Source organism: Dipodomys merriami, unplaced genomic scaffold, assembly GCF_024711535.1.
Source record: "Dipodomys merriami isolate MVZ:Mamm:240054 unplaced genomic scaffold, mDipMer1.0.p SCAF_151, whole genome shotgun sequence".
In the NCBI taxonomy this organism is placed as follows: Eukaryota; Metazoa; Chordata; class Mammalia; order Rodentia; family Heteromyidae; genus Dipodomys; species Dipodomys merriami.
This window is the reverse complement of record NW_027202838.1, coordinates 806281-832554: the sequence shown is the minus strand read 5'-3', so window position 1 is coordinate 832554 and position 26274 is coordinate 806281. Positions and strand designations below refer to the sequence as shown.

The 26274-nt window shown below is 51.2% G+C and overlaps 1 protein-coding gene across 1 annotated transcript; it reads left to right on the top strand.

Annotated features, from left to right (window-relative positions):
- Positions 1-562: 562 nt before the first annotated feature.
- LOC138827160 (phosphatidylinositol 4,5-bisphosphate 3-kinase catalytic subunit delta isoform-like) lies at positions 563-25818 on the top strand. Its single transcript, XM_070022641.1, has 23 exons — positions 563-646; positions 13389-13535; positions 15336-15564; positions 15645-15874; positions 16572-16751; positions 16903-17052; positions 17382-17471; positions 19331-19552; positions 20751-20847; positions 20934-21064; positions 21386-21436; positions 21509-21676; positions 21759-21880; positions 21998-22141; positions 22316-22415; positions 22499-22677; positions 22776-22888; positions 23066-23144; positions 23442-23609; positions 24140-24263; positions 24550-24695; positions 24998-25130; positions 25681-25818. Exons 1-23 carry the CDS (start codon positions 563-565, stop codon positions 25816-25818), a joined length of 3225 nt encoding a protein of 1074 aa, XP_069878742.1.
- Positions 25819-26274: the final 456 nt, after the last annotated feature.

The window sequence follows — 26274 nt, the reverse complement described above, 5'->3', positions numbered from 1 at the left end:
AGCCGCCCAGCGCGCTGGAGCCTCGCCTCCAGCCTCACTGGTCCCCCCGTCCCGCAGAGCCGCCCTGCCCCGGCCCGTGCCAGCTGCGCCCGATGGGTAAGTGCGTGGCCGGGCTGAGCTGGGACTCGTGTGGAGAGGATGGGATCGATGGCGATCAGGGGGCCAAAGCCTCTGTCCTCGGGACTCCCGAAGGGAGTCTGGACCCCAGTCGTGCTCCGGACCCAGTGTGGACTCGCGGGAACGGTCCGTGCGCTCTGGATCCGGGGTGGTACGCACGCGCGCGCGCGCGTGCGCGCGCGCAGACGTGGTCTGTGCAATGAGGACCCAGGGTGAACCTGGGGGCACGGACCCCCGGTGCGATCCAGACCTGGGGTGCACAGTGCCCGCGCTCTGGTCCCAGGCGCCTCCTGTGTCTGGTCAGCGGACTATGGGCATCCTGGGGCTGGGGAGTCGAGAGATCTCTGCCAAAGATGTCCTCGGGGACGCTGACAACCCTTGGAGCTTGCGTTCCAAGGGACGCACACAGCTCCCCCGCGCCTGATCGGTGAGGCCAGGGGTCAGGATGGGTGCCCAGCAGCTGGTAGCATTACCCATCTCAGGCTCCACTGCAGCTCAGCGAACGGGTCCCCGTTGGGAGCCCCGAACTGTACGGGCATACTGCCTAGCACCCTGGCAGCTTTGATGATGGGCTGGGTTGGGGGTAATTTCCGAGTTCCCTCTCCGGCTACTTTTGGGGTTTAGTGCTCCACCCCCCTCAAGGGCGAAATCGTCCTCCAGATCGTCTGCTAAGCCCCCGTGGCTGGGGCAAAGCCATCTCCGGTTTTGCATTTCCGGATCTGTTTGGTTTTTTTAAAAAAACTCTTACCTTGATTTAGTCTGGATGAGTCTTTTTTTTTTTTTAAGTTTCCTGTTTTCATTTAGGCTTCCTCCTGGGCGTGTCATCCTTGAAATCAAGGCCTTGAGATGGGGACGACCTTCCATGGATTGTGGGGGGGGGGGGGAGGGGATGTCTGAGCAGCCTCTTTCTACCCTGGAGAGGTTAGAGAGACAGGAACAGACTGATGAAAGGTGGGAAAAGTCAGGGAGGGGGGAGATCTGAGCCGCCCACTACTGGGTTTCACTCACTTCCCTGGTTTACTTATGGATTGACGGTACATCCAGTGTCTTTGCTTTGGTTTAGGCTTTCCTAAAAGGGACCAGCAGGGCTCCAACTCCACCATACTCTCAGCAGCCAGGCTGTTGCACCTGCTGTCCTGAGAAGCCATACCCTTAACCCCTGAGACTTGGGGGCACAGTTGTGTGTGGAGCGGAGGGTGTGCTAAGAGCAAGGCCTCAGGAAGATAGGCAGGGAATCGTCCAGACCTTCCCTCCTCCTAGGGTTCATGGGACACAGATGCACAAATAAAGCCACGAGGAGTGTGTGTGTGTGTGTGTGTGTGTGTGTGTGTGTGTGTGTGTGTGTGTGTGTGTGTGTGTAAAGTTGGTTTCCAGCCTCACATTGGCTTTCTTCAATTGCAGTTGAATATGCAGCTTAAGAAACAATTGACCTGGCTGGGAAGGTGGCTCAGTGGTAGAGCGCTTGCCTTGCATGCATGAGGCCCTGGGTTCGATTCTTCAGCACCACATAAGCAGAGAAAGCCGGAAGTGGCGCTGTGGTTCAAGTGGTAGAGGACTAACCTTGAGCTGAAGAGCTGAGGGACAGTGCCCAGGCCCAGAGTTCAGGCCCACAACCGACCAAAAAAAAAAAAAAAAAAAAACACCCAAGAAATAATTTACAAAGCCAGGCACTGGTGGCTCACGCCTGTAATCCTAGCTACTCAGGAGGCTGAGATCTGAAGATCTCAGTTCAAAGCCAGCCTGGGCAGGAAAGTCGATGAGACTCTGATCTCCAATAAACCATTCAGAAAACCGGAAGTGGCACTGCAGCTCAAGAGGTAGAGTGCTAGCCTTGAGCTGAAAAGTGAGGGGCGGTGCCCAGGCCTAGAGTTCAAGCACAATAGACAGACAGAAAGAGAGAGAGAGAGAGAGAGAGAGAGAGAGAGAGAGAGAGAGAGAGAGAGAGAGAGAGAGAGAGAGAGAGAGAGAGAGAGAGAGAGAGAGAAAAGAAAGAAAAGAAAAATGAAAGGAAGAAAGAAGCACTTTACCTTGGGTGATTGGTTGGGTGATTATTTTCAAAGCCATTTTGGGCAACTCCCCACCCCCCCCACCCCCATCCCCAGGGTCAGCTGCTTCTGTGGGCTGATGGTAGGGCATAACCCTAGCAAATGTTTCCTTAATGTGGGCGCTTTAGAAAAGCCATTGAGAACCTTGTAAGGTGTGGAGGGACACACAGTTCCCAGCAAAGTGGCTAGAGGGGATGGACGGTCTAGCTGAGCGGTGGTCAGGGAAAAGAGACACATGGGATGATAAAATATGGAGCAGCCAGCTTGGAAGATGGTAGAAGCCTGGCTTGCATGGCAGGGAGAGAAATATGGTCTTTGTCATGATAATATGGCAGGTTGCAAAGTTGCCCTTCTCTCCTGCAGTGAACACTTAACAAAACCAGAATGATTGGCTCCCATCTGTAACTCTAGCTACTTAGGCTGCTGTGATCTGAGGACCACAGTTCAAAGTCATCTTGGGCAGGAAAGTCCATGAGACTCTTACCTCCAATTAACCACCAAAAAAAAAAGGCAGAAGGTTTAAGTTGGTAGAGTGCCAACCTTGGGCAAAAAAAAGCTAAGCAACAGTACGTAGGCCCTGAGTTCAAGCCCTAGAACACACACACATACACACACACACACACATGATTATTAACAAAGCTGGTGGAAATAAATCCCCAGCCATCATATCAGAAATGCTGTCATTTCAACGTGGAAAAAACAATACAACACAAAACAAAAACCAAGAGGGTACCTCCTACCTCTTGTTTCTTTGCAGCCAAATACTTTCTGTGTAGTACAGCAAAATTTAACCCCCACTCTGCATTCCCAGGGAGCCAGGACAGTCCCTGGGGTCTGAGAAAGTTCCCCATCTGGCTGGCTGCTGGTGCATGAGAAGGTTCTCTTCCCCAGAATGCCACCCCCTGCCATGCCGTGCTAAGCCATGCCACATGGGCGAGGGTCATCCTGCTCCTGGCGAGGCCAGCTTTCCTATGGCTCCTGCTTTCTGAGCCCAAAGAGTTGGGTAGTGAGTGGGAGAGAGTAGTCTCTCAAGTGGCTTATTTGGGATTGGGAGCGTCCTGGGGAGACGCTGTACTTGTTTCTTGTGGTCTCTGTCATGTGGGGTTATGCACTTGGCTTTGAATAACCAAAATGTCTTTTTAGATGGTTTGGAGGCCAGAGGTGGGAAATGGAGGCACCAGTGGTCGCTGTTCTCTGGTGAGGTTCTCTGGGAGCATCTTTCCTTCCCAGTGGCCCTAGCTTGTGGCTGCCATCCTTTCTCACCTGCCTTTGGCTTCCCTTGGCTTCTCCATTTGTGCCTCTTCTTTGATCTGCAAACACATGGTCTCTGGTATAGGGCCAAGAGGAAATCATGGCTGCATCTACAGTGACATTTTTTCCATCTAAGGTGCCATGTTCAGGTGTTAAGATGTTTGGGGGGGAGGGGGGTACGGTATTTCTTTCTTCATTTTCTGGGGGAAGTTATTGAGCTCCCCTTCTTGCTTCTGCCACGTCCCTGGGGTGATCTCAGGCCAAGATTTCAGTCCCCAGTGGTCTCTGCAGGACTATATTTCCAAGGCACCTTTCTGCCCCTCTTTATCCAACTTTGTGATTGGGCAGCAGTATCTGTCCCCCTCTTCATCACCCGGAGTCCTAGGATGGAAAAGAAAACTTCAACTCTCTTGCTTTCCTTCACTCCTGCTCACCCAGACTCTTACCTGCTTGGACCTCCTTCCCCCTGTCTGGACCTCCTTCCCTGTCTAGGGCCATGACTCACCTGACTACACAGCCCCTCATGTTTTGGACTTACAGGGGACTGAAAGGGGAAAGCAGGCCAGGTACAGTTGGCTCACACCTGTAATGCTAACTACTCAGAAGACAGAGATCTGAGGATTGAGGTTCAAAGCCAGCCTAGGCAGAAAAGTCCCTGAGACTCTTATCACCAGTTAACTAGCTTGAGTTATGGGTCAAGTGTGGAGCACCAGCTTTTGGCAAAAACAGTAAGCCCTGAATTCAAGCCCCAGGATTGGCACACACACAGACACACACAGACACACACAGACAGACACACACACACACACAGATGGCAATAGAACTCCATGTTTTGGTGGTGGTGGGACGTGTGTGTGTGTGTGTTTGCTAGTCTTGGGGCTTGAACTCAGGGCCTGGGCACAGTGTGTCCCTGAGCTTCTTTTGCTCAAGGCTAGCACTCTACCACTTGAGCCACAGCACCACTTCTGCCTTTTTCTGTGTCTGTGGTATTGAGGAATCGAACCCAGAGCTTCATGCATGCTAGACAACCACTCTACCACTAAGCCACATTCTCAACCTTAGAACTCAGTTTTGCCCTGTGTCCTCATGTCCTTCTTAGGGACCATAATTGCCTCACTGAACCCAAAGTTTTTGTGGGATGGGGCTGCTTTTCTTTCCTTTCTTTTTTTTATTGATCATGGGACGTCAACTCTGGGCCTGAATGCTTTCCCTCAGCTCTTCAGCTCAAAGTTAGTGCTCTACCACTTAAGCCACTGCACCACTTCTGATTTCCTGAATGATTTATTGGAGATAAGTCTCATGGACTTTCCTGCCTGGGCTGGCTTTGAGCCAAGATCTTCAGATCTCAGCCTCCTGAGTAGCTAGGATTACAGGTGTGAGCCACTGGGGCCTGGCTCTTTTTATTTTCTGCTGTAAAAGCCAGAAGTGCTCTCTTGCAAATAGGGACGCAAGAGCAGAAGCCTATTACTGAAACTTTGGGGAGCTGTGCATTTCTGGGTGACAGTGCAGCAGGGTATGACCTGGGTCACGGAAGGATTGCCACATGGCAGCATAAGACCTTCCTCCCAGTCAGGACTGGGTTTTCATCAGCTGATTTTCTTTTTATCTGCTGAGTGACTTGGGAGGATTGCTTAATCCTTTGGAGCCCAAGGTCCCAGCTGTGATACTGGAATACCCTAGGTGTGAAGTGTTTGCCATTTCTTACATTGTCCTGCAGTGCCAACATGCAGTGGCATCCAGGGTGTGTGCAATGGAGTAAGAAGCAGACACCAGTGAGTGGTCTGCTTTTGTCTGCCTTGTCAACACAGCCACTGCCTACTTAGGTGTGATTTATGGAAGATTTCATTGTGTGATGCTTATTTATCTATTTTCTATGACAGTACTGGGCCTTGAACTTAATGCCTCACACTCTTGTGTATCTTTTTGTTCAAGGATGACACTCTACCACTTGAACCACAGCTGCACGCCCCCAGCCACACCCCTCACTTGCCCTCAGAGCACATCTCCAGTTGCCCTGTGCAGTCCGCAGGCACCCTCAGGACCTGTCTGTCACGTCTCCTGGGCAACAGTCTCCAGGGAAACCGAGCCCCGCCCCTAGCACCGACACAGGGTCTGGAGCCCACCCGCGGGGGCATCTGCTGGGTTGCAGCGTGGGGCCTGGCACCAGCGCTGGACTTGGTCATCCTGGGCCATGGTGGATGGCCACTGGGGTCGGGGCGCACGGGGCCTCGGGGAAAGGGTAGGTCCTGAGCAGACAGTGCACACCTCCCTACACATGCACACACACATGAATACACACGCCGAGGGCGAGGCTAGGGGATCATTCCAGTGATTGGAGGGGGCTGTGGGGTGCAAGCCCCTCCCTGTTGGTTGGCATCCTTTTGTGCTTTCTTGAAGATGGAATCCGGGGTATCTGGGTGCCACCCTTGGTGGGATAGACCAGCCCCCAGTGGACTCCAGACACGACCAGGCTGTTTGGAACGTGCTTTTACTTGTGAGAGCCTGAACTGTTCTTTGTGCCCATCTCCCCTCCCCGCCCCTTTGCACCCCAATTTCCACCCAGTATCCTGCCTGAGTGCTCATCCCTCCCTAGCGCCGCCTTCTAGGCTCTGCCCTTGAACCTAGAGAGTCTAGAACCGTCCACATCAGGTACTTCTGGCCTGCTTCCTCCAAGGGACTCATCTTCCTGCCACCCTCTGGTGAATTCTTTCCTGGCCCTGATTCCCTGGCCTGAATTCCTGAGGAGGTATCCTTGCTGATCTTTCCCTAGCGCTTTTTATTATGCATATTGTTATATCTTTCCTATTTCGAAGGCTCTGTCCCATGCTTGCTCCTCATTCCTCTGCATCCACCCTTCTATGATGTGTCTTATCTGTGGTGCTCACTAGTGGGCAGTGGAAGGTATTTCTTCCTTCAGTCTTTGGCCTCCTGGTCTCTGGCTGGCAGTGCCTTGGAAAGCCCTGGCTATTCTCCCTGGATGCTGAAGAAAGGACCCTTAGCATCCTTCCTTGTGTGACCCCTGCTGCTGGCCAGGGACCACGGAGCATCCTCCAGGGGTTGCTAACAAGCCAGAGAGCTCCTGTTTAGTTCCTGGGACATGTGTTCCTATAATGAATGGATTTGCAGTGGATACCTAAGAGCTTTGCTTTTTTTGTCTTGTGGAAAAACCAGTAGTTTAGGTTTTCTGTTTGTCAACAGCTCACTTAGGGGCTTCCAGGTTGAATGCCCCCCCCTCCCAGCAGGTCAAGTGGATTCTTCCAGATTCTTCTAGGCAGAGATGGTGGGGATTGGCTATCAGGGATGGGCCCGCCTCCAGGGAAAGAATCTTGCAAATGCTAGATGCTTCCAGTTGAGGAGCATGTTGTGTTCAGTACTTATTTGCAGAAATCTGAACTCAGTTGCCATAAGATAAAAGACACACACAAAGGGATAGAGGTACAGTTTTTTGACTGATAGGTCTGTAAATGCCAGGGATAGAACTAGCTGCAGGTATGGCTATACCCAGGGAACTAAAGATTTCTGCATGAAAGACCCAGGCTGTACTCTCCATGTAGTTGAGTTCTGTTTTCCTATTCATTGTTCTCTTCTTGAGTTCTGCCCCTACAAGCAGAAAATGGTTCTGGCAGTCTGGCTTTTCTGCTACCCAGAAAGAAGTCACATGTCAAAAAAAATCATCAAGGGCTGGGAATATGGCTTAGTGGTAGAGTGCTTTCCTAGCATGCATGAAGCCCTGGGTTCGATTCCTCAGTACTACATAAACAGAAAAAGCTGGAAATGGCACTGTGACTTATGTGGTAGAGTGCTAGCCTTGAGCTAAAGCTGAGGGACAATACCTAGGCTCTGAGTTCAAACCCCAGGACTGACAAGAAACAAAAACAAAAAACAAAAAGAAAAAACAAAAAATAACATCAATTTTTTTGAAGCTGGACATGGTGATGCATGCCTGTAATCCCAGCGCTCATGAGGCTGGGGCAGGTGGATCCTGAGTTTGAAGTCAGCCTAGATTATAGAGAGAGAAATGCTATCTCAAAAACAAAAAGGACTATAGGTTTGTCCTATGTTTGCAATCATAAGCCTGTTTTTTGTTCCAGGTTTTATGCTTGTTAGATCCATCCATCTATCTGTGGGATCTATCTATCTATCTATCTATCTATCTATCTATCTATCTATCTGTCTATCTATCTATCTATCTATCTATCCGTTTATCTGATCTAAGGGTCTTATACTCTCACTTGGCTTTCTTGCTCTTGGCTGGTGGTCTACCACTTGAGCCACACCTACAGTCCAGCATTATGTTGGTTAGTTGGAAATGGATTCTAGTGGTCTTTTAGCTGCCTTCCAACTGTGATCCACCAGATCCTAGTCTCCTGAGTAACTAAGTTTGTAAGCATGAGCCACTAGTCCCTAGTTCTGTGGGATTTATTTATATGATTGTATGTATTTGTAGATTATGCATCATGTTGCATTCCAACATTTCATTGGGAAGGGAAAACAATTTAATTTTCCATCCTGTGCTGATATATACTAGAGAAGTTTCCAGTCTTGGGGCTGTTGTTAATGGTGCTTCTATAAACCCTTTCTCACTGTCTTTTTTTTTTATTGTAAAGATACTATACAGGGGGTTACAGTTACATGAGTGAGGTAATGAGTACACTTCCTCTTGAATCACTGTCTTTTAGTACATATCTATGGGCTCCTGGGAGAGATTTGCCAGGTGCCAGGGTACAGGAATTAATTAGTGTAGTACATCTTGTAGATTGGATGGGCCAATTTGCATTCTTTATTTTCTTGTCCTTGAACTTAAGGTCTGGATGCTGTCCTTAAGGTTTTTCACTCAAGGCTGCTGGTCTACCACTTGAGCCACAGCTCCATTTCTGGCTTTTTTGCTAATTAATTGGAGGTAGGACTTTCCTACCCAAGCTGGTTTCAAACTGTGCTCCTCTGATCTCAGCCTCTCGAATAGCTAGGGTAATAGCCCCTGGCCCAATTCCCTGTGTGTGTGTGTGTGTGTGTGTGTGTGTGTGTGTGTGTGTGTGTGTGTGTGTGTGTGTGTGTGTGTGTGTGTGTGTGTGTGTGTAATTTTATTGTTATTAGGGTATTGTACAGATGACTTAGTATTTCATAAGTCTGGTAGTGAGTACATTTCTTTTTTTAGACAATGTCACCCCTTCCTTTGCTTTCCAATTTGCATTTTTGAGAATCCAGTCGTGGGGCCTGAACTCAGGGCCTGGGCACTGTCCCTCAGCTCTTCAGCTCAAGGCTAGTGCTCTACCACTTAAGCCACAGCACCACTTCTAGCTTTTTTTCTTTTTGCTTATGTGGTGCTGAGGAATCGAACCCAGGGCCTCATGCATGCAAGGCAAGCACTCTACCACCGTGCCATCTTCCCAGCCCAACATTTTTGAGACAAAAATGGAAGTCACATCCTACTGGTAGGTAGATGTTGGATCTCTACTCCCCTAAGGACAAGGCTCAGATGGTGTGCATGCCTTCTGAGTTGGGGCCAGAAAGAGGGCAGAAGCCCCTCCCTCCTGTCCCTTCACATTGGTAATGTACCAAGGTCATGGCCATTGTGGTGTGCTGTTAGGAGCAAGGCCATCTGGAATCGTTTCCCGCCTTCCCAGCTGGGGAAGGGCAGTGGAAGGCTTGGGTTCCTCAGTGCATAGGGCAAGCCAGGGATGTCAAGCCTTGGTTGGAACCCCTGGAGCTCCTGTGCACACTCATCTTCACCTCCCCAGATGCAATAGCCAGAGGTTCCCCACCTCCTTGGGTGAAGTAGAGCACCATAAATGGCTGCTCCAGGACTTTCAACTGCCTTCCCCAAGGTTTGAATCAGTAAGGAGGGTTTTGCCCAACAAAGTGATGCGGGGTGACACAGGGTGATGCCTCAGTAAGGCGCAGTGAGGCTTGGTTGTGCATGGTAGGCTGGGTGAAATGCTGTGAGGCTCAGGGATGCACAAAGATGCACAGTGGTGTGAGCTGAGGCTCGGTGATGCACAGTGATGTACAATGAGGCTTGGTGAGGTTCAGTGATGCATGGTGAAGTTCAGAGATGAACCCTGAGGCTCAGTGATGCCCAGTGATGCATAGTGAGGTTCAGTGATGCATGATGAGGCTTGTTGAGGCTCAGTGATGAATGGTGAGGCTCAGTGATGCCCAGTGGTACATGGTAAGGCTCAGATCCTGCTGTTCAGAGCAGCAGTAGCCAGCAAGGGTAAGGCCCCAGCGCGTTGCCATGGCTACCCAGAGGACGCCGCCCAAAGCATGTGTGTTCTTGTGACTATGACAGAAGTCACTCAGATTCAGGAGAATGTGACCTTCTATTGGTACAAAAGCTTTTATTTTTATTTTGTGCTAGGGTATTTTGCTGTTGAGGATCAAACCCAAGACTTCATGCATGCTAAATATGCCACACCCCAGCCCAGGCTTGTGTTCTCCATGGCCCAGCAAACCATGTAACATGAAAGAAAAAAACAGTTATAGGGATGCATGCCTGTAATCCCAGTACTTGGGGGACAGAGGTAGGAGGATACCAAATCAAGGCCAGTCTAGTCTACATGAGACCTACCTAAAAAAAAAAAAAGCCAGGTGCTAGGGGCTCAAGCCTCTAAAGCCTCTAAATCCTAACTACTCAGGAGGCTGAGAGCTAGGGATCAAAGTTCAAAGCCAGCCTGGCCAAAAAGTCTGTCCAAGTATGTCCAAGTAACCACCAAAAAGCCAGAAGTAGAACTGACTCAAGTGATAAACTCCAGCCTTGAGCAGAAATGCCAAGCAAGGGTGAGAGTTCCTGAGTTCAAGCCCCAGTACTGGCACCAAAAAAAAAAAAAGACTGTCCAAGCACAGTGGCTCATGCCTGTGATCCTAGCTACTTAGAGAGGCTGAGAATAGGAGGATAGCTGTTTGAGACCAGTTCAGGCAGAAAAGTTCACCAGAGTCCTTCTCATAGCTGGGCACAGTGGTGTACGCTTGTTATCCTAAGCTACATGGGAGACTTTGATGAGGAAGCTTGTGGTCCCAGGTTATCCCAGATAGCAAAGTTTGAGAGACTCTCCATGGAGGGATCACAGATGCAGTGGTGTGTGCTTTCCATCCCAGCAATAACAGGAAGCCTGATGGAGCTAACCACAGGCTGGGCATGTGCTGGACAGGAAGCAATACCCTATTTTAAAAATAACTAGAAAAAAATGGAGCTGGAAGCATACCTCAGCAGTAGAGTGCTTACTTAGCAAGTGTGAAGCCCTGATTTTAAACCCAGTATCACAAAGGAAGGAAGGAAAGAAAGAAGGAAGGAAGGGAGGGGGGATAAAGGAGAGAAGGAAGAAAGGAAGGAAGGAAGAAAGAAGGAAGGAAGGAAGGAAGGAAGGAAGGAAGGAAGGGAAGATGAAGGAAGGGAAGATGAAGGGGAAGGGGAAGGGGAAGGGGAAGGGGAAGGGGAAGGGGAAGGGAAAAGAAAGAAAAGGGAAGGGAAGGAAATGAAAGGAACAAGTTTGTTGACTGCATCAACATTAAAAAAATGCTAGCTTACCACAAAAAACACCATTAACAAAACTGAAAAGATGACACCAATTAAGAGAAGGCATTCCCAGATTGTAATCCACAAAGCGCTGGGATGTAGAATAACCCAAGAAGGAAAAGATTAACCTCATCAGAAAATGGGCCAAGGTATTAAACAGGCTATTTGCAGAGGATTACTGTTTGGCAGATAATCATAGAAATTCAAATTAATATATCTGCCAGGGGCTGAGAAGATGGCTTAGTGGTAGTAGAGTGCTTGCCTAACATGCATGAAGCCCTGGGTTTGATTCCTCACTACCACATAAACAGAAAAGACCAGAAGTGGCACTGTTGCTCAAGTGGTAGAGTGCTAGCCTTGAGCAAAAGAAGCTCAGGGACAGTGGCGAGGCTCTGAGTTCAAGCACCATGACTGGCAAAAAGAAAAAGAAAAAAAAGAAAGAAAGAGAGAAAATATCCACCAACTTGGAAACAAATGACCATGCCACTGGCTGGGGAAGGCAGCCTGGGTTAGCAGGTTGAAGAACAATTTAATGCTAGTTAGGAAAGCAGATGATGTGGTTGTACCTGTCAGATTATACCCATGTGATTTTTTTAATGCAGTACTGTAATTGAGGAATTTATTTTAAGGAATGAAATTTTGAAACAATATTTAATTTACATTAATTTAGTTGGGTGTTAGTAGCTTGTACCTGCAATCCTAGCTATTCAGGAGGCTGAGATCTGGAGGATCATGGGTGAAGGCCAGTCCAGGCAGAAAAGTATTTTAGACTCCATCTCCCAAATAATCAGCAAAGAGCCAGGTTAGAGGTATGGCTCAACTGGTAGAGCTCTAGCCAGACAAGCACAGATCCTGAGTTCAAATACTAGTACTGCAAAAAAATTGTTTATTATTTTTTAAATTTAAAAATTGATACATGAATACTAGAAGAGTGTTGACACAGTCTGAGGAAGCTACTTATCACCTACGTTTCTAAATCTAACTGAAAACCTAGCAACCAGAATGCAATGTCGTCCACACTCAGATTCAATGATCAGTATCAAAAGGAGTAAATAAAGTATCTTATTTGTAATTTTTCCATTGATTACACATGATAATGGCCATCTTTTGGGTATATTGGGTTAGTAGACGATATGAAATTTCACTTTGCCTCCTGCTTTCCCTATCTTTTTGCTTTTGTTTGGTTTGGTTTGGTGATACTGGGGATTTTGCTTGCATGGCTGGGAGCTCTACCAGTTGAATCATACCTCCAGTCTGGATTGTGATCTTCCTACTTACACTTCCCAGCTTCCCACCTGGCTGGGATGACAGGCACACATCACCATGCCCAGCTTTTCTTGTATATTGGTTGAGGTGTGGGTATCTTGAGCTTTTTGCCTGGACTGGCCCCTCTGTTGGCCTCCTAGGAAGCTAGGATTACAGGCCCCAGCCAGCCGAGTTTATCATTCTCCATCCCTACCCACCCCCCCTTCCCCAGAGATGGGTCAGGAAAGTCCATGAGACCTATATCTCCAATTAACAAAATGTGGAAGTGGAGGTGTGGTTCCAGTGGTAGAGCACCAGCCTTGAACAGAAAAGCTAAAGGACAGTGTCCAGGCCCTCAGTTCAAGCCTTAGTAGTGACATGAAAAAAAAAATTAGGAATTGTTCATCTGTAAATAATTAGCATAATAAAAGTATAGAAAACACACATACTATAAACAAGTAGATTCCAGATGGTGACTAGAAGGGGAAGTGGCAGGTGAGGGAAGGGATGTGGTAACTGGAGGATGGGGTTGCTCATATACTTTGAATCACTTCAGTAGTGATTTTTGTGGCTTACTTTGGGGCCAGGAGGCTGATGGGAGGTCGGAATGATTCAGATATTCAGCCAGTTGTTACATGGCCAAATCCATTGTCAAACTAATGGATTCCTGCCGAGCGCCAGTGGCTCATGCCTGTAATCCTAGCTACTCAGGAGGCTGAGATCTGAGAATCACGGTTCAAAGCCAGCCTGGGCAGGAAAGACTGTGAGACTCCTATCGCCAATAAACCACTAGAAAACCGGAAGTGGCACTGTAACTCGAGTGGTAGAGTGCTGGCCTTGAGCTGAAGAGCCCAGGAAGAGTGCCCAGGCCCAGAGTTCAAGCCCCATGACCGACAAAAAAACAAACAAAAAAACACCCAATGGATTCCTGATTAGAAAGTTTCAAAGCTCTGCAGTGTTGGTCCACACAGCTCCCTGCCTTCTCTGGTCTGCTCCTATTGGTGGCTGGGACGGTGTCCTTGTGATGTGTGTGGATCTGTTCCCAAGGCATCACAGCCCCTGGTAAGAGGCATCTGGGAATCCACACAGAAGCCAGGTGTCATAGGAGCCATAATCTGCCTGGGCAGGTGGAAGTTCTTGCTGTAGAGACACAGATTTCCAGCTCATTCCCCTGTGCCTCTCTCTCTTCAGGACAGCTGGCCTGTGAGAAGTGACAGGGCAGGATATTCCCTGGGGTGGGCTGCCCTATGGAATTCTGGACCAAGGAGCAGAATCAGAGCGTGATGGTGGACTTCCTGCTGCCCACTGGGGTCTACCTGAATTTCCCAGTGTCCCGCAATGCCAACCTCAGCACCATCAAGCAGGTATGGTCTTCACCCAAGTCTGGAGTGCAGAGAAAGGACAGACATCATTTCTCAGACTTGGGAGTTCTTAGATGGGACTTTATGTGTGTGTGGGTGCTGGAACTGGGGCTTGAACTTGGGGCCTGGGAGTTGTCCCTTAGCTTTTTCACTCAACTGCCAGAGCTCTTCTGGCATTTGGTGGTTAATTGGACATGAGGTTCATGGACTTTTCTGCTAGTTTCAAGCAGTGATCCTCTCAGATCTCAGTTATCCTGAGTAATTAGGGTTACAGGCATGGAGCCACTGGAGCCTGGCTTAGATGCAAATTTTAAATGGTGTAAAGTGCCCAAGAATCATTTTTATTTTTATTTATTTATTTTGGGGGGAGGTCTGGTCGTGGGGCCTGAACTCTGGGCCTGGGCGCTGTCCCTCAGCTCTTCAGCTCAAGGCTAGCACTCTACCACTGGAGCCACAGCGCAACTTCTGGCTTTTTTCTTTTTGCTTATGTGGTGCTGAGGAATCGAACCCAGGGCTTCTTGCATGCAAGGCAAGTGCTCTACCACTGAGCCACCTTCCCAGCGCAAGAATCATTTTTAAACTTCAGTTAAGTTCCACTTGTTCTTCTGAATTCAGCTTCCCCTTTAACAGTGTGCACTTCCTCTCGCTTGATGGCTAGATTATTGGGTACTAGACGAGATGGTAGTAGAGACAGTGGCTCTTAACCAGGACTACACAGTCATTCTGTGACCACTGATGAGCCTTACAACCCTTTGCTTTAGAAATATCACGTAAGCCAGGCTCCAGTGGCTCACACCTGTAATCCTAGCTACTTAAGAGGCTGAGATCTGAGGATCAAAGTTCAAAGCCAGCTCAGGCATGAAAGTCCTGAGACTCCCTTCCTTCCTTCCTTCCTTCTTTCCAGTCCTGGGGCTTGAGCTCTTGGCCTACACACTGGCCCTGAGCTTCTTTTCTCAAGGCTAGCAATCTACCACTTGAGCCATAGTGCCACGTCCAGCTTTTTCTGTTTATGTGGTACTAAGGAATTGAACCCAGGGCTTCGTGCATGGCAAGGCAAGCACTCTACCACTAAGCCATGAGACTCTTTAAAAAAAATGTCCATTTGAGTCTGGGAAGGTGGCTCAGTCATAGAGTGCTTGCTTTGTGCATGAGGCCCTGGTTTCAGTTCCTCAGCACCACATAAACAGAAAAATCCAGAAGCAGCACTGTGGCTCAAGTGTTAGATTGCTAGCCTTGAGCTGAAGAGCTGAGGGACAGTGCCCAGGCCCAGAGTTCAGGCCCCATGACCAATAACAACAACAAAAAATGTGAGACTATCATCTCCAATTAACCACCAGAAAACCAGAAATGGAGTAGAGCACTAGATTTAGTAGAGCACTAGATTTGAGCAAAAGAAGAAGGAGGAGAAGGAGGAGGAGGAAGAGGAGAAGAGGGAGAGGAGGAGAAGGGGAGGAGGTAGAGGAAGGAGAAGAGGAGGGGGAGAAGGAGGAGAAAAAAATGTCAAGGACAGCAACCCAGGCCCTGAATTCAAGCCCTAGGACCGGCACAAAAGACAGAGAATCAGTTGGGGGTGGGAGATACCTGCCAGTCACGCCAGGCATCTGTGCACCTGCTGTGTGGAGGGATGGCAGTGTGCACCACCTAGGTTTGGATCTCAGCACATCCTGGCATCCTTGGCAAGGCCAGAGTAGGAAGCCTGCTGACCACACGGTTGGGTCCTAGGCTGTGTTCCTCAGGGCCTTGATTGCCCTCCTGTGCAGGCTGGGCCTTCTGGCGGGGACTGACCAGGCCTGTTCTCTTCAGGTGCTGTGGCACCATGCCCAGTACGAGCCATTCTTCCACATGCTCAGCGACCCTGAGGCCTATGTGTTCACCTGCGTCAACCAGACAGCCGAGCAGCAGGAGCTGGAAGACGAGCAGCGTCGGCTATGCGATGTCCAGCCCTTCTTGCCTGTGCTGCGTCTGGTGGCCCGGGAATGTGACCATGTGAAGAAGCTCATCAACTCGCAGATCAGTCTCCTCATCGGCAAAGGTACCCCTGCAGCGGCTCCTGTCACCCCACTATGGACCCCCCCGGTGCTTCTGTGCTCACTCCTTGGCCTCATCCAACAGGCCTCCATGAGTTTGACTCCCTGCGGGACCCAGAAGTGAATGACTTCCGAGACAAGATGCGCCAGTTCTGCGAAGAGGCGGCCGCACACCGCCAGCAGCTGGGCTGGGAGGCCTGGCTGCGGTACAGCTTTCCCCTGCAGTTGGAGCCTTTGGCCAGGAGCTTGGGAGCTGGCACCCCAAGGACTCCCAACCAGACCCTGCTGGTTAATGTCAAGTTCGAGGGCAGTGAGGTGAGGCCATGGCCCCTGTGTCACCGCTGCCATGCCTATGAGATCCTGTCTTCCAGTAAACTCCTCATTCACCCACAAGTCCCCAAATCTATCGTGTGTGTGTGTGTGTGTGTGTGTGTGTGTGTGTGTGTGTGTGTGTGTGTGTGTGTGTGTGTGTGTGTGTGTGTGTGTGTGTGTGTGTGTGTGTGTGTGTGTGTCTGGAGCTTGAACTCAAGGCCTAGCCATTGTCCATTAGCTTCTTTTGCTCAAGGCTAGCTCTCTACCTCTTGAGCCAAGTGCTACTTCTAGCTTTTTCTGAGTAGTTTACTGGAGATAAATCTCATTGACTTTTCATGTCCACGCTGGTTTTGAACCACGATCTTCAGATCTTAGTCTCCTGAGTAGCTAGGATTAAGGTGTGAATCACTGGTACCTGGCAAATCTACCTTTTGTCAGTAGCATAAGATGGCGTTTGCCAGGTCCCCAGTCATGTGGAGGGCATAGACAAATGTCCCACAGGGCAAGTTTGACAAGGCAGGTGGACCCAATGGCCTCCATCACTGGTCCATCAATTCACTGGACCAGCATTTAGGTGTTGGCTAGATATCTTCAGCACCAGCTTGGTGTTTCCCCCATGAGACTCATGTTCAGGGTGGGCTGTGTCCCCAGAGCTCAGGAGGCCTGTGGGGTACAGGACCGACCCTCCCTCTCCCCCCAGGAAAGCTTCACTTTCCAAGTGTCCAGCAAAGATAAACCCCTGGCACTGATGGCCTGTGCCCTCCGGAAGAAGGCCAAGATGTTTCCACAGTGCCTAGTGGAGCAGCCTGAGGACTATACTCTGCGGGTGAATGGGAGGCATGAATATCTCTATGGCGGTTACCCCCTCTGCCAGTTCCAGGTGAGGCCTGGGGCCCTCTGTCCTCCTGCATCCTCCACCCTGGACATAGCAGGGTTGGGGGAGGAGCGCTGTATTTTGGGTCTTTCTTGAGACCCAAAGCCTGGGATAGGAAGTGATACCCCATGGGCACCTTACCCTGCACCCTTCCCAGTACATCTGTGGCTGCCTGCACAGTGGACGGACCCCCCACCTGACCATGGTCCACTCCTCCTCCATCCTCACCATGCGGGATGAGCAAAGCAACCCCACCCCCCAGGTTCAGAAACCATGCACCAAGCCGCCCCCCATTCCTGCAAAGAAGGTGAGACACTTAGTTGTTCTCTTCCCCCATTCTTTCCTTCCTCCCTCCTGTGGTCCAGCAGCCTATCGGGCAACACCCCAAGATGGCCACAGGTCCAGGAACTCTTGGTCAGTCTGTGTAGAGACTTGGGACTTTGGGAAGGGTGGCCATCTTCACAGATACTCTGGTACCAGGCTTGTCTGTGCAGCCTGGGCAATGAGTGGCCTTTCTATGCAGATCCTGGGGTGTAGGGGGGGCCCTGGGAATGTGCAGGGCAGGTTTTCTGGAGAAGGATGCTGTTGGGGACAAGTGTTTGGGCCATATGACAAACCCTGCTCCCCCCTCCCCAGCCTTCCTTGGTGTCGCTGTGGTCCCTGGAGAAGGCATTCTGCATCGATCTGATCCAGGGAAGCAAAGTGAATGCAGATGAGAGGATGAAGGTAAGTAGGAGCTTCTGGGCCAGGTGAAGCCAGTAGTGTCTTGCATAAGCAATGTGTTTGTAGGTTGGAGGAGGATGCAGGGGAACAAGAGGGAGAAGGTGTCCCATGAAAGCCACCTGACCACATTACCCAGCATCCCTTGCATGAAGTGGCTATGAGCTGCTACAAAACAGGAAGAGGGGGCCAGGCACCAGTGGCTCATGCCTGTAATCCTCGCTACTCAGGAGGCTGAGATCTGAGGTTCAAAGCCAGCCCAGGTAGCAAAATCCATGAGACTCTTATCTCCAATAACCTACCAGAAAACCGGAAGTGGCACTGTAGCTCAAGTGGTAGAGCGCTAGCCTTGAGCTGAAGAGCTGAGGGACAGCGCTAGGCCCAGAGTTCAAGACCCAGGATATACAAAATACAAACAAACAAACAACCACCAGGAAGAAGGGAGGGGAGTGGCTCACCTTCCAGAGGCTGATTCATGCAAACCAGGATGAGCACATTTCTGGGTATTTGACTTTGGTAGAGATTGTGGGGATGAAGGAAGTACAGGCTGCAAAGGTGTGGGGCACAAGGAGGGGGTGCTCCAGCTGGGCACAGGGTACTCTCAGGGGACACCCTGAAGTGCTTGTAGTTGGAGGGGACACATGGCCTGTCCCCAGTGAGCTGGGTTGTGAGGACCGTCTGGCAGCCTATGATACTGTTAAAAGCACTTCCATATACCCCATAGCCCAACTGCCTGGCGTGTATATGTATGTGTGTGCATGTGTGCTCCCACCAGTTCTGGGGCTTGAACTCAGGTCCTGGTTGCTGTCTTAGCTTTTGCAGTCAAGGCTAGCTCTTAGCACTTTGAGCCACATCTCCACCTCTGGCTTTTTGGTGGTTTTTTGGAGCTAAGATTCTTGCAAACTTTCCCCTAGGCTGGCCTTGAACCTTGATCCTCAGCTCTCAGCCTCCTGGGTAGCTAGGATTACAAATGTGAGCCACCTATACCTGGCTGCTCTTTCTATAGACTTGCAAGAGGTGATACCTGGATCCACAGAGATTCGGCCTCTTGCCTGGTTAAGTCCTTGGATTTGAACTCAGGTGCTGTTTCTGAGTTTCTTTTGTTTGAGGCCAGTGCTCTGTCACTTAAGCCACAGCTCTACTTTCATTAGTTTAATGGAGATGAGACAGTCCAGGCTGGCCTCAAACTGTGATCCTCAGATCTCAACCTCCTGAGTGACTAGGATGATAGCTGGGAGCCATCTGTGCCCAGCCTGATCACTTTGGGTTGAAGTGATTTTTTCAAGCTGACCAGGGCTGAGTAGGCCTGGTGGGGGACATGGATTGGATAGAAGGCACTCTCAAGACAGCTGGCAGGGCAGAGCATAGATTGGATGGAAGAGGCACTGGTGGGGCTGGCAGTGAAAACCCTCCTTACTTACGTTGGGTGGGAGGAGACTCCAAGAAAAGGAAGCTAGAGGGTGTTAGAGCCAGAAGGGTACCTAGAGTCCCCCAGCCTTAATGAGGAAACTGATCTCAGGTCTGAGATCCAGTTGTCCATGTTGCACTACGGTGGCTCCCCATTCTGACCACCTGTCCAACTCTGGCCCATGGTCTTTGCGGGACCATCTTCTTCTGTGTAGGAATTCTGGATCCAGACCCCTGTGAGAACTAGAGCATTTTCAGGGCTAGAGGGATGGCTCAAGTGGTAGAGCATTTGCCTATCAAGTGCAAGGCTCTGAATTCAAACCCCAGTACTTCTTCCCCCACCCCAACCCTGTAAAAAATGCAAGGCTGTTTGAGGAAGGGATTCATTCATGGGTGGCTTCTGAAGGGAGAGGGGCCCAGGGCCTCGGCTCCATGGCCTTGCCCTTCCCCTTCCCCAGCTGGTGGTGCAGGCCGGACTCTTCCATGGAAATGAATTGTTGTGCAAGACAGTGTGCAGCTCAGAGGTGAGCATGTGCTCAGAACCCGTGTGGCAGCAGCGGCTAGAGTTTGACATCAACGTCTGTGACCTGCCCCGCATGACCCGGCTCTGTATCATGCTCTACGCTGTGGTGGAGAAGACCAAGAAGGCTCGCTCCACCAAGAAGAAGTCCAAGAAGGCGGTAGGTAGGGCTGGCTGGGAAGGGACTATGCCTCACGCAGGCAGCCTGAGACACGGGTTCCACTAGGAGAGCCTGCCCCACCCCGCCACCTCCCTGCCTGTCTACGGTCTGCTTTCTTGCTCTGCCCAAGTAACAACTCATGAATAGCCTGACCCAGAGCTACAGGCCTGCAGCATCCTGGAGCAGCTTTCTGGGTGTCTTCAGGGGGCAGCGAGTGGCCATATATGAGGGACTGTGGCTAAATCTTGAGTCACCAGGCCCAGGGCATGCCTGGGCCTTCTGATACATGCCAAGTGAGCTAGGCCAACACAGCGGCTGGTGGAGCAGGTTCAGGACTTTCTCTAGAAGCCAGGAGCAGGAAAGCAGGCAAGAACGGAATGGGCCTTGCTGGCTTCATCATTGGGACCACAACAAGCAAGAGGAATCAAAGCTAGACACTGGTGGCTCATGCCTGTAATCCTAGTTACTCAGCAGGCTAACATATGAGGATCACAGTTCCAAGCCAACTTGGACAGGAAAGTCTGTGAGACTCTGAGCTTTAATATCAGCAAAAATTCAAAAGTGGAGGTATGACTCAAATGTAGAGTGCCAGCCTTGAGTGAAAGAATAAAAAATAAGAGACAGGGGCTGGGAAGGTGGCTCAGTGGTAGAGCGCTTGCCTTGCATGCATGAGGCCCTGGGGTCGATTCCTCAGCACTATATAAGCAGGGGATAAAAAGCTGGAAGTGTCGCTGTGGCTCAAGTGGTAGAGGGCTAGCCTTGAGCTGAAGAGCTGAGGGACAGTGCCCAGGCCCAGAGTTCAGGACCCACGACCATTACCCCCCCCCCCAAAAAAAAAAGAGACAGTGCCTAGGCCTTGAGTTCAAACCATAGCATTGGCCTAAAAAAAGAAGGAAGAAAGGAAGAAATGGAAGGCAGGCAGGCAGGCAGGCAGGCAGGCAGGCAGGCAGGCAGGCAGGCAGGCAGGAAGGAAGGAAGGAAGGAAGGAAGGAAGGAAGGAAGGAAGGGTGGGAAAGAAGGGAGGAAGGAAGGAAGGGAGGGAGGGAAGTCAGTGGGCCCTCCCTTTCCCTGGCTTCCCTGGAGGGACCTCAGAGGATTGGGTCTTCTTTTCCTGTTTGGTCTAGAGGCTGTTCCCCCTGTGAGATGAGCCTGAGTTGGCTCACCTAGCCAACCCTGACCTCCCAGTGTCTTTCTCCAGGACTGCCCCATTGCCTGGGCCAACCTCATGCTGTTTGACTATAAGAACCAGCTCAAGACTGGAGAGTGCTGCCTGTACATGTGGCCGTCTGTCCCAGGTGGGCCCTGGCTGGAGGCTTGACGGTGCGCCGGTGGTGAGAGCCTAATGCTTGCCCTGTACAACTCCGTCTGTCTGCATGCTCAGGTGAGAAAGGAGAGCTGCTGAACCCTGTGGGCACCGTGTGCAGCAACCCCAACACCAAGAGTGCTTCTACACTGCTTATCTGCTTGCCTGAGGTGGCCCCCCACCCTGTTTACTACCCTGCCCTGGAGAAGGTGAGTGAGGCTTTGTCCTGAGGCTGCAGGGTCCAGCCTTTGCAGCTCCTCAGAGGGCAGACTCAAGCCATGTCAGGATGTGTGGCCAATGCCTGCTGCCCATCTGGGGATTTCTAGGAGCCTTTTGCCCACCAGGGAACACTGAGTAATGTCCAGTGACATTGTGGGTTGTCATAGTTCATAGGAGGGGGGGGGAATCCTGACATGTTAAGGTAGAGACTAGGGATGCTGCTAAACATTCTGCAGTGCCCAAAACAGAATGGAAGTACAGATGCCCAGCGCTGGGGGCCCAGGAACTGAGATCAGCGTGGTTTGTTGCAGATCCTGGAGCTGGGCCATCATGAGGAGAAGGCACATGCCACTGAGGAGGAGGTGAGTGGGGGTCCTGGGCAAGGGGTGGAGATGGGGGGGGGAGCTGGACCCCTCATGGCCTGTATACTTCAGCAGCTGCAGCTGCGAGAAATCCTGGAGCGCCAGGGGTCTGGGGAACTATATGAACATGAGAAAGACTTGGTGTGGAAACTGAGGCACAAAGTCCAGGAGCACTTCCCAGAGGCATTGGCCCGCCTGCTGCTGGTCACCAAGTGGAACAAACATGAGGATGTGGCACAGGTGGGAAAACAGGAGAAGAACTGGGGATGGACAGGCAGTGTTCACCCAGCTCCACCTGACCACAAGCACCCCCACTCCCCAGATGCTCTACCTACTACGCTCTTGGCCTGAGCTGCCCGTCCTGAGCGCCCTGGAGCTGCTGGACTTCAGCTTCCCTGACTGCCACGTGGGCTCCTTTGCCATCAAGTCCCTACGGAAACTCACGTGAGTGCCGGCTCCATGTGATGGCTGGGCCCAGACTGGAACAGCTTGCTCCAGGCCAGGCCAGCTTTGTCCTCTTGTAACCACCGGCTGCAGACCTCTGGCCTTCTTCCCCTGCAGGGATGACGAGCTTTCCCAGTACCTGCTGCAGCTGGTACAAGTGCTCAAGTATGAGTCCTACCTAGACTGCGAACTCACCAAATTCCTGCTAGACCGGGCCCTGTCCAACCGCAAGATCGGCCACTTCCTCTTCTGGCACCTTCGGTAGCTGGACAGACTCTGGCTGGCTCCTTGGGAACCTCCCAGGAAGGCCCTGCTGACCTTGTGTGTCCAGCAGGCCTGGGTGTCCAGCCCAGGCTCCCCTGCCCCCTCCTCTGGGCTGGGAAGGGGCTGTGTGGCTCTATCTGGGGAGACTCAGCTATTTTCCTTTCCCTCCAGCTCTGAGATGCACGTGCCATCAGTGGCCCTGCGCTTCGGCCTCATCTTGGAGGCCTATTGCAGGGGCTGTACCCACCACATGAAGATGCTGATGAAACAGGTGAGGCTCTGGTGCCCCAGCCCCAGTGGGGCTCCACTCTCTAGAACCACCTGCTCAGGCTGTCTTCCCACTGTTCCCACTAGGGGGAAGCTCTGAGCAAGCTGAAGGCGCTCAATGACTTTGTGAAGGTGAGCTCCCAGAAGATGACCAAACCCCAGACCAAGGAACTGATGCACCTGTGCATGCGCCAGGACACCTACATGGAGGCCCTCTCCCATCTGCAGTCCCCGCTGGACCCGAGCACCCTGCTGGAGGAAGTCTGGTAAGACCCAGGCCTCTCTCCTCCCATGGGGCAGCCCCCTATCCAGGCCTCTGGGACCTCTCGATGACCCCTGCCAACTGTCCTGTGTTTGGCCGCAGTGTGGAGCAGTGTACCTTCATGGACTCCAAGATGAAGCCTCTGTGGATCATGTACAGCAGCGAGGAGGCGGGCTACGCAGGCAACATGGGCATCATCTTTAAGAATGGGGATGGTGAGTCAGATGGGCCAAGAGACCTACTAAGATCTTGGACGCCCATCCCTCCCTTGTCCTGTCCTGTCTCTTGGGACACCTGGGGAATGAGCTGAAAACAACAGCATATTGAGACTATGGAGCTTGGGCACAAAAGGTGTGGAGAACCTTGTGCTCTTCCTCTTCTGGCCTCTGCAGACCTCCGGCAGGACATGCTAACCCTGCAGATGATCCAGCTCATGGACATCCTGTGGAAGCAGGAGGGCCTGGACCTGAGGTAGGGATGTCCCTGCACATGCGTGGGACTGTGCCTGTGGTGGATCCCTGGTCAGAATTGTCCCAGCTTTTTGGTAGTCAATTGGAGATGAGAGTCTCACAGACTTTCTTGTGTGGGCTGGCCTTGAACCATGAGCCTCAGATCTCAGCCTCCTGAGTAGTTAGGATTACAGGTATGAGCCACCAGTACCCAGCTTCCCTGTGATTAGTTTTGTATGTATGCCTCAAATGCCTGGGGCCTAAGAGCCTATGAAGGGCCCTTGACCATGGCATTTCCCACCTCCCTCAACTCGTGTAGGATGACCCCCTATGGCTGCCTCCCCACTGGTGACCGTACTGGTCTCATTGAGGTAGTGCTCCACTCGGACACCATAGCCAACATCCAGCTGAACAACAGCAATATGGCAGCCACGGCTGCCTTCAACAAGGATGCCCTGCTCAACTGGCTCAAGTCCAAGAACCCTGGGTAGGTCTGTCTTTTCTGAGAGATACCATGTGGGAAGGGCTGGCCTTGTACTATCTCCATGCTACTTAGCTGAGGCAGGATCTAACCCATCTGGGTCGGGGCAGGTCAATTAGTGATTGCTGTGCAAGTCCATTCAAAGCTTCAGGTCTTAAAACTAACCACTATTTCTCACTGAGCTCAGCTGAATGGTTCTACTGGCCTTGCTTAGAATGGCTTTACACAACTGCTATCACCTAGGACTTTGCCTGAGCCTGGAGGTCTAAGATGGTGTCAGTCAAATGCTTGTCAGTTTTGCCTCTCTATGTGGCCTCTTTCGATTTAGGATATCAACCTCTGCTTCTCTCCATGGTGGCCATGTGCAGATCATGGAAGGTAGCTTCAAGATCTCAAGCTATCCCTAGGCTTAAAGCTCTGGCATAGTGCCACTGATTAAAAGCATTTTAAGGCCAGATTCAAGGGAGGGGAAAGAATCCACCTTTCAAAGGGGCTGCAAAATGGTTGTGGCCACTGCTTTCAATCTTCTTACCCAGGGAGGCCCTGGATCGAGCCATCGAGGAGTTCACCCTCTCCTGTGCTGGCTACTGCGTGGCCACCTATGTGTTGGGCATTGGTGACCGGCACAGTGACAACATCATGATCCGGGAGAGTGGGCAGGTAGGGGACAAAGCAGGCAGCTACCCTCTGGGTAGCTGTCCTCCAGACCCCATAGCCTGTTCAGTGTCCTAGAAGATGTCCCTGAGCAAGGCTGGCTTCCTTTCTCCCTGGGAACTATTCTCTGCTATGCTTTTTTTTTCCCCCTTCCCTGAGGTGCTGGGGATGGACCCCCAGTTGCATGCATACTAGGCAAGACCCTACCACAGAATGGCATCCCCAGCCTTTTTTTTTTTTTTCTTTGATGCCTCTCTTTGATGCCTCTTTGATTTCTCTTCCTTTCCCTCAGTTGTTCCATATTGACTTTGGCCACTTTCTGGGGAATTTCAAGACCAAGTTTGGAATCAACCGCGAGCGAGTCCCATTCATCCTCACCTATGACTTTGTCCACGTGATTCAGCAGGGGAAGACAAACAACAGTGAGAAATTTGAAAGGTGAAGGTGATCAGGGCCCCTGGGGAGAGCTCAGAGGTTTCTGGAAAAAGGAAGAAACAGGATCTTAGCCTGATCCCTAGCTCTTAATGACTGGTGGGTTATAGGGAATCTGTATGTTCTCAACAGAGGAACCTCAGCCCTGGATGCCCTCTAGAGATCCATGGGCCATGCAGGAAGCAATCTGGGGCTTAGCTAGAAGAACCAAGGGCTCTGTGCCCTGGAGTAAGGACAGCTGCTTGGCAAGATGCTGACCTTGGGCTAGAATGGCAGAAAGGATGCCTCACCTGCTCTGCTTCCTGCAGGTTCCGGGGCTACTGTGAAAGAGCGTACACCATCCTGCGGCACCACGGGCTCCTCTTCCTCCACCTCTTTGCTCTGATGCGGGCAGCAGGCCTGCCCGATCTCAGCTGCTCCAAAGACATCCAGTATCTCAAGGTGGGCTGGGCAGGGTTGCACCAGGCAGGCAGGGATCAAGAATAGCCATGTAGGGTTCCTAATGCCTGCCTGAGCAATATGGGGGCTAAAGGATCCCATAGGGTATTCCTGCTAGAGGGGTCCTCATGGCTCTTCCACATCCCAGCATCACAGTCTGGTGAGAAGTGACCAGTGCCATCAAGCAAGGTAGACTCAGAGCTGCAGTTAGATGAGCCGCCTTGTGACCTTCCTTGGTCACCATGTCCTTGGTATACACAAGGGCTACATGGGCTAAGCTTCTTTGACATCTACAAGATGGCTTCTTTCTCCCCACATCGGAGTTTTTGAGTGGTGGGTTGGGCCATGTCCCTCCACCTCCTTGCCCTCCGGTCCAAAGTCAGGATAAGACCCCATGGCAATCATCCAGGCCAGGGCAGTTTAGAAATGAGTCAGCTAGGAGCCCTCCTAACTCCCTGCAGTGAATCTCCCATCCCCTAGGGGAAGAACAGGCAGGTAGATGGGATTGTGAATCAGAGTGGGGAGTCTGATGCTGTGATGACTCTTGTCTCAGGACTCTCTGGCCCTGGGAAAAACAGAGGAAGAGGCCCTAAAGCACTTCCGGGTGAAGTTCAATGAAGCGCTGCGTGAGAGCTGGAAGACCAAAGTGAACTGGATGGCGCACAATGTGTCCAAAGATAACAGGCAATAGCAGCCCCATCCCGGCTACGTGTGACACACTGGTCCTCTCTATCTCTGGATGTAGACGCACCTCAGTCATCCTAAAAGGGGCCGAAAAGCCTGAGCTGCACCTCATAGGAAAGAACCTCACAACTGCCTTTTGTTTACACTGGTATTTATTTATGACTCCAAGTGTTTAAGAAACAAACAGCCATAAATAGAAATGCACCTTGTGCAGGGAAGGGGTATTGCCCTCCAAGTAGAGCCCTGTGAGTTGGGCACCTCAAGATGGTACCTTCGGGCTGGGAAGGTGGCTCAGTGGTAGAGCACTTGCTTTGCATGCAGGAGGCCCTGGGTTCAATTCCTCAGCACCACATAAGCAGAAAAATCTGGAAGTGGCACTGTGGCTCAAGCAGTAGAGTGCTAGCCTTGAGCTAAAGAGCTGAGGGGGGCAGCACCCAGACCCAGAGTTCAAGCCCCATGACCA